The sequence below is a fragment of the Haliotis rubra genome, unplaced genomic scaffold (assembly GCF_003918875.1).
Source record: "Haliotis rubra isolate DU_JTF1 unplaced genomic scaffold, ASM391887v1 Scf985, whole genome shotgun sequence".
Classification (NCBI taxonomy): Eukaryota; Metazoa; Mollusca; class Gastropoda; order Lepetellida; family Haliotidae; genus Haliotis; species Haliotis rubra.
Genome location: NW_025767729.1, coordinates 90,069 through 98,069, shown reverse-complemented (window position 1 = coordinate 98,069; position 8,001 = coordinate 90,069). Strand labels below are relative to the sequence as shown.

Sequence of the window (8,001 nt, the reverse complement as noted above, 5' to 3'; positions counted from 1 at the left end):
TTACGTTTAGCCCTTAGATCTTCCTTATCATTAACGGCGATGTATTCAGAAACGTAAGTTAATTCCAATGAATTGGTGTTCAAGCATTGCAATTGTTTAGTTTCCTACTCTTTGTGACGTTCATATCCCATTCCGCTGTCCACGTACAGCCCAAAGTGGTGATGGTGACGCAGAGTCATATGCCATGCAAGGGAGTTAACTCTATCCTGCATATTGTTGCATTTTACCAAACAATATGAGTTTGTTAGTGTTGCTTTGTATATCTCCAGTTGCTTCAGTCATTGAAGTGTAAGTGAGACTAGCGGCAAAATTTCACGCAAAGGATTTTTATTCTCCTGTATTTCAGAAGACGAAAGTCACTGTTTCTTTTAAGATTTCAAATGTGTCAATATTCCAATGGGCTGAAGATGTTTTGTAAACGTTTTGGACTTTATTGAGAGCATAAAAATCATGAATTCAATTTCTTTCTCGCATTTCAGATAGGACGTCGAGTCGGTTTTCACAGGCACATTGTGAATGAGACATGTGGTATTTATTCGACGAATGCCTTGTTGTCTGCACACGTCGGGCTTGGTTCCAGGCCGGACCGGGGGTCGCTTTTACGTTTCAGGCAGGTGAAGATCCCTGAAGTAACAACACATAGGTTTTAACATAATACGTGTCTGCATTGATGTTGTCAGTTTAAGCTGATGATTCTTTAGTGTTTTCTTGAAATATATTTCACTGAACCGTTCCGGATATAAACTTATAACGATGACTTTGTTGCCCAGCCTCTAAAAGATAAAGGCTTTTAATCACTGCCTATGATAAACTGTGTGGTTAACTATTGTCAACAGAAGAGTCAGAAGAGTATAATGCCAAGCATGAAGAACATACTCAATGATCGCAAATGATTACAAACAAGTAATAAACATAATTGCAGTTGAATGAATTGCTGCAATCGCTAAGGTTTATAATTATTTGGTGTTGCGATCTGAGCAGATGTTCGATTTCTACGTTGGAGATTGGACTGGAATTTGTTGTTGTTTTATTTTTGTGTGTTTGTTTTGTTTACGCAATATAACGCTGGTCTCTAAATACTCGGATCTGGACCTTACAATCGAATGATTGACACCATGGGATACGATGACATCTATCGACCTGATCACCCGATTGTATTGGTGGCCTCTTACGAAAAGCACAGTGGTCACAACAAGCTTGGGTTGCGGGTGAGAATCGGTCTTCAGCAACACATGCTTGTCGTAAGCGGCCACTAACGGGATCGGGTGGTCGGGCTCGCTGATATGGTTCACACATGTCATCAATTACGTACATCGATGCTCATGCTGTTGATAACTGGGTTGTCTGGTCCAGACTTGATTATTTATAGACCGCCGCAATATTGCTGAGTTATTTTATTGTTAAACAGCAAACAAACAAAAAGTTTGAGACCTATTCTCATCCGGTTCTTCATCAGAACTATGATTTATAGGGCTACAGCACGCACTCACCGTATATAATAGGATTAAGGCAGCTGTTTATTATACAGATATAGTTGAGGGCCAACCACAAAACTTCCAAACTGTCATAAGTGAGGTTGAAAGTTCTGAAAAATAAAACAATGACACCAAACAATAAATGAAACCATCTCCATTACACCAAGGATATTCAAAGTTCCTTCTTAAAGCGGGACACGTTCGTTAATATAAAGACATTGCCGCCACTAATGTTTACATTACAAGAGATCATATATTCCATAAAACCAAAGTGTTGTGTACAGGTGTCTATCTTTATGCATGCAGTGTACGAGGTCTCCTAGATCCCTCGGGGGTTAAAACGTCACTCTTCACCCAGAAGACACGGTCTCGATTTCACATATGAGTGAAGACAATTTTGGTATCCCCGGCATTGATACTGCTGTACTATCGCTCGCTCCTAGACCTTAGGGAAATGTTATTACAAATTGTATGGACAAGAACATTTTGGAATGTTTTGTAGATACATATTTTATGTTCAACTTTTAAATACAACTGCATTTATGTTTAGATAAGATGACTTTATTTTGAGAATATAATGTCAGTAAAGATGCGTGGTAGGTTTACTGTTTCCGAGATGAACTTAACTTCGATTGCATGAACATTCCTTTTCGTGATGATGAAAACAAATGTCAAATTGACAAAACAAAAATTAAAAAACTGTTAGGTTTTGGAAGAGTACTGGGTGTCATGACAACTATCGCTTGATTTTGCACAAAATGGTCTAATGAGAGTTCAAATCCGCAAGGAGAGGTGGGGTACCCAAATGGTTAAAGTGTTCACTGGAAACCGAAACACGGATTCATTGAAAGTGTGTTTTATTTATATTTGGAACGGAATTGGGGGATTTGTCTCGATAATTTGTTCAAAGGTTTTTTATATTGGTGCTGTATACATTTGAGTCTATTTATGACAAATACCAACATGAAAAAGTCGCTTTGAAAACAAATCTAATCAGATATTAACCTTGGCTAAATGGACAGAGACATTTATAATGTCTGATAATCAAGAGCATGGATGAATATAGAGCATGTGTGAATATATTTTACGTCCGCTTCGGCAGCCATTAACCAGGCAATCATGAGGTTGTCTATGGTACTCTTAGCAAATATGTCAGGGTAGAGACTGCGATCTTATCGAAGGTTCTGCCAGTAGAGATTGTAATCGGAGTCTCTGCTGGTACAATCAGATTGGAGCATCTGTTGGTAGCGATTGTGATTGTATAGGTTAACGTTATTCCATATAATCAGAGCCTCTACCAGTAGAGGGGGCGGTGGGGTAGCCTAATGGTTAAAGCGTTGGCTCGTCACGCCGAAGACCCGGGTTCGAATCCCAACATGGGCACAATGTGTTAAGCCCATTTCTGGTGTCCCCCGCCGTGATGTTGCTGGAATATTGCTAAAAGCGGCGTAAAACCAAACTCAGTCAGTCAGTCAGTCTACCAGTAGAGATTCCGATTGCAATCTCTACTGGTAGAATCTCCGATTCTACTAGATTGCAATCTCTACCATGACATATACATCGTCGTCAGTGGGTACTGTACTATGATTGGTGACATTCTGATAATATTTTCACATGTACAGTGGCCTTAAATGATTTCAACAGTGTGAACATGTGATGCTTTCTTCCACTAAAGTTTATGTAATGTGTAAAACTCTAATATAAACTGTTTTTCAAAAGAAAGTTTACACCCATGCTTAAAAACGGAACAAGGAATGATAGTTGAAGGAGTCATACGGCAGTTGTGTTTCGGGACTTAAGTGTTCAGTTGTTTAGCCGATTGTTTTCATCCAACAGTTCTCCTAACTGAAATAAAATCACACGATATCGCGATTCATAATTAACGAAGAGAGTTTTATTGTCAAAACTAGCGTAACGACGTGAAGGAATATCACGTTAAGAATTAACACAAACTGAAAAATGCGTTTTTTGGACAATGTTTATTTTGCTCGCGATAAACAATTTTGATCACGTGGTTACCATCCAGGGGTGGACCAACTTTATTGTTGTAATACGTTGTGTTTTTATACAAGTATTTTGGATAGATATTACCGTTTGAATATCTTTACCAAATGATTTCACTATCGTATTCCACTGATTTATAGATGACGTTTGGGAGCTGGAATGTACCTACTGATGCTGCGGTGTTTTGACAACTGCAGCTGTGTTCGGATCCGGAACATATTGTACAACATACATGTAACTATATTGATAGTACTACCCAGATTCTCATATTCTGCATCACTGTTTTCGAGTTAATGATTTGCGAAGGAAGCCAGCTGAGAGGCTGATGTAAACCTGAGCAGACTCCATTCGTTTACATACATGTAGTTATCTCCCTTTTATCGTTCTCATTTAAGTTGTATCACAATTCCACATGTACAAAATAGACAAAAACACCGAGATATAATGTTGGTGACTCACCCGAATCTGTCAATTAGAAGCAAAACACTGATCGGCGTCCAGCACAAGAAGAAAGCTACATCTACAAACACAAAACCATACAATGAAATAACAGTTTTTTATGTATATCCTAAATGAAATCTTACACCGTACTCTAGGCCTCCTGGCCCCGAAGTACAATAAACTTCTGTTTCTGTTTCTGTCAATAACAGTTTATAAATCCGACAGCATCCCTACTTTATATGGTAATTGTGCAAGCCTCCACACAGTCTAGTTTTGCTAATGGGTAAACAGGTAGAACTATTTGTCTCTAGATTTCATATAATGTATTGTGGGGCGTAACTAAAACTAAAACAATTAACTACATAAATATGTCGTATAGAGGCATTTACTGTAAAACTATAACTATAAACTATATACATATATCATATAGAGGCAAATACTGTAAGGCTATAACTATCAGCTATATACATATATCATATAGATGGCATTGTAAGACTATTTATCAGCTATATACATATACATTGTATCATATTGAGGCATATATTGTAAACTATAACTATAATCTATACACATATATCATATAGAGGTATGTACTGTAAGACTATTACTATTAACTATATAAATATATCATATAGATGGCATTGTAAGACTATTCATCAGCTATATACATATATCATAAAGAGGCATATATTGTAAACTATAACTATAAAATATATACATATATTATATAGAGGCTACCCCTGAAGGTCCGGGTTAGAATATTGATCTTCAGTAACCCTTGCTTGTCGTAAGAGGCGACTAATGGGATTGGATGGTCAGGCTCGCTGACTTGGTTGACACGTGTCATCGGTTCCCAATTGCGTAGATCGATGCTCATGTTGTTGATAACTGGATTGTCTGGTCCATCCTCGATTATTTACAGACCGCCGCCATATAGCTGGAATATTGCTGAGTGCGGCGTAAAACTAATCTCACTCACTCATATAGAGGCATATACTGCGAAACTATTACTATCAACTGTATAATACATCATAGAGACGTACATATTGTCATGCTAACTGATGGTCATATCGTCATTCTGACATGTTTGGTAGTATGACGTTACAAAGTGCACAGGTACATGTAATCTTTGAGGTACATACATGGTTATACAGTCTCGGGAAAAACACAGTCCCATCCAGTCGCAGTCATATACCTGTGACCATTACACACCAGTTTGTGCAGTCATTGTACAGTCCCAATGTAATGTATATATTCATACCCACTGAAATGCAGTTGCATGCAGTCGTTTACAGAATATACAAACAGCCAAATCCTCTCCTATAACTCCCGCTACTGCTATATTCATTAACAGTTACTTACAGTTACTAACTATCTACCAGTGCCATTGAGTAACAATCACATATAATATGGGATCACGTTAATATGTATACTTATGTGTCTCTCAGATTGACTTACTAAATTGGTCGGTGGGGTAGCCTAGTGGTTAAAGCGTTCGCTCGTCACGCCGAAGACGCAGGTTCGATTCCTCATATGGGTACTAAGTGTGACGCCCATTTCCGGTGTTCCCTGCTGTGATATTGCTGGAATATTGCTAAAAGCGGCGTAAAATATTCTCACTCACTCACTCACTGACTTACTAAATGCTGATACCATTGCTAGGTCCCAGCCAAATGTATTAAGGTCGCTTTCATCTGGAGTCGTCTTCTTTGCTTCTTCGAACTCCTGAGTTCCTTTAAACAGGTTGCAACAATTAAATATACATCAACATAAAATCTAATTTGCCTCTAAAGTATACGTTAAATATGTGAAATGAATGGTGGTTTTGTTTCGGACAGCATTTCGAGATCCGAGGTCGTTTTGTGCACAGATGTCTTATCACCATTCAATTCAGCAATTCAGCTAAACCTCTCTCTAGGTATAGCTAAGATTAGCCAGTTTGTTGGAAGAGGCTTGGGTAGGGAATATAAAATCATGAAAGAAGCATTATAACCTATATAGGCAACGTAAGTATGTGTCTCATTCCATATTGTGTTGCTGATGAATATTTATAGGCCATCGGTCAAATGATTATTTGGCCAGTCAGCTCCACACAGTTTAGATTTGGTCTCCAGAAACCCATGCTTGTCAGAAGAGGCGACAGACTCGCTGACTGGGTTGATGCATGCCATAATATTCCAACTGCGTAGATTGATGCTCATGGTGTCAATCTTAGGATTGTCTGGCCTAACCTCGATCAATTACAGACCACCGTCAATTAGCTTGAAAAGTTTGGCGTTAATTGTTATTTAAATGGTACTTTTATGTACTTACCTTTCTTTCCAATCCATGAAATGATGGCAGGTATTCCTGTCAATATGATGAAAAGAAGTGGAAACCAAAACATCGAAACGCTGTACGTAACGAGGTAAAGTGTTTCAGAGGCCTTGTCTTTAAAGAAGTCAAATCTGGCGCACTGGATGAGCTCCGGGTAGTGTGGATGAATATGGGTACGGTACAAAAATGCCTACAAGATAAAAACGTGTCTTCAATTCCAAACATGCATATAAAAGATAGTGTAGTCACAAAAAGGGACCCGTGAAGATCCGGGTTAAAATTATACATCTTCAGTAACCCATGCTTGTCAGGCTCGCTGACTTGGTTTGCGTAGATCGATGCTCATGTTGTTGATCACTGGGTTGTCCGGTCCAGACTCGGTTATTTACAGACCATGTCATAAAGCTGTAATATTGCTGAGTGCGGCGTTAAACTATCAAACTTTACCTTATCTGGCCCTTTGCTAAGTGAGTGAGTGAGTTTAGTTGTTTAGAAAAGAGACAAGAATCATTTTACTCAAAATAAAAACGAATGCACATTCAGTCGCAAATGGGTAATGCTGTTATCACACACATTGACCATGCCCCTCTGTGGTGTCAGATCTTGCCCTTAAGACTCGCCTCATTGTCCCTGTTGCCTTTATCCTGTATATATGTTTTGCTTACTACATCAAAAACATCAAGCAGCAACCATCACTTATATATACATACGGTCTTTCAAAATGAATTCGGTTGCTTCGTATGGACGTACATTTGTATGTATGGATTGCAAATATATCTAATCCAGGTTTTATATACTACACCATGTTATAGCTGGAATATTGCGGAGTGCGGCGTAAAACTAAACTCACTCACTCACTACACCATGTGAATGTATTCACACCCGGGATATGTTTGGGTTTTTTTTGGGGTGTTTTTATCACTTTTTGATGTTTAGACTGAAAAGTTCATAATTTCTCTGGAGGTGAACAATGAAAGAGTTTACCTGCGGGATACTGGCACACGGCAGCAACGACGGAGACGACAATCAACAGGATCCTGGCCACCTTCGAGGACTTATAACAGCATATGGTGACGGCGTTGTCGACGTTAAACGATGCCAGGAAGTAGTGAGCCATGATTTGCCCAAACAATATCAGGAACATGCATATCTTGCAACCCACATTTCCAGCAGTCCATACGTACGTCGCCATCCATCCAATATCGATACCAAGACGAAGACAAAGGCCAAGGAAGTCGGCAATGCAAAGACAGAGGAGGAAGAACTGTACTCTGCTGTTGGGCTTCCATGTTTTCAGTAACGACACGAGTACTGCAATGTTGGCACAGACACCAATGTACAGCAACACGCTGCTTGTTACCAGTCGGTTATGTTTATCCTCGGGAATGCTGAATTCATTTGGGGAAGTCTCCGACGTGTTCATTTTGAGGAAGTAGTGACAGCAAATGCGTTTTGGTACTTACATATGGACAGGTTGGCTATCAACGCGTTGCAACGCTGCTTGTTCTCATGGAAATGATGCTTGCAAGCTTCTTAATTACGATAATTGTGACAATAACAGCAGTGACATTCACACAGCTGTAAAAGGATAATTTGATATAAATGTCATGTCAATTTGCCGTATTTTGCATCATTATTTTGGTGTGTGTATAGGCGTATGGAAATAACATTGTGGTATGTTTATGTCGTGCTTAGGTCATGCCTGGCAGACATATAAACGATAATACGGACATATATTCATACTATTAGTGTTATGCCTTATTTG

General features: G+C 39.0%; 1 protein-coding gene across 1 annotated transcript; it reads right to left on the bottom strand.

Moving 5' to 3' along the window:
• Window positions 1-306: 306 nt before the first annotated feature.
• On the bottom strand, window positions 307-7,737 carry LOC124265578 (apelin receptor-like). The gene is made up of 6 exons (XM_046700365.1): window positions 7,221-7,737; window positions 6,234-6,426; window positions 5,561-5,653; window positions 3,939-3,999; window positions 1,491-1,585; window positions 307-624 (listed from the first exon to the last, which is right to left on the bottom strand). Exons 2-6 carry the CDS (start codon window positions 6,304-6,306, stop codon window positions 533-535), a joined length of 414 nt encoding a protein of 137 aa, XP_046556321.1. The 5' UTR covers window positions 6,307-6,426; window positions 7,221-7,737; the 3' UTR covers window positions 307-532.
• Window positions 7,738-8,001: the final 264 nt, after the last annotated feature.

Excerpts from the sequence above, each read along its gene's own strand:
- LOC124265578 (XM_046700365.1), bottom strand. The coding sequence starts at position 6,306 with ATGTTTTGGTTTCCACTTCTTTTCATCATATTGACAGGAATACCTGCC. Across the intron at positions 5,654-6,233 it reads TTCATGGATTGGAAAGAAAG|GAACTCAGGAGTTCGAAGAA; the intron begins GTAAGTACATAA and ends ACCTGTTTAAAG. Across the intron at positions 625-1,490 it reads CCTTAATCCTATTATATACG|GGATCTTCACCTGCCTGAAA; the intron begins GTGAGTGCGTGC and ends TTGTTACTTCAG.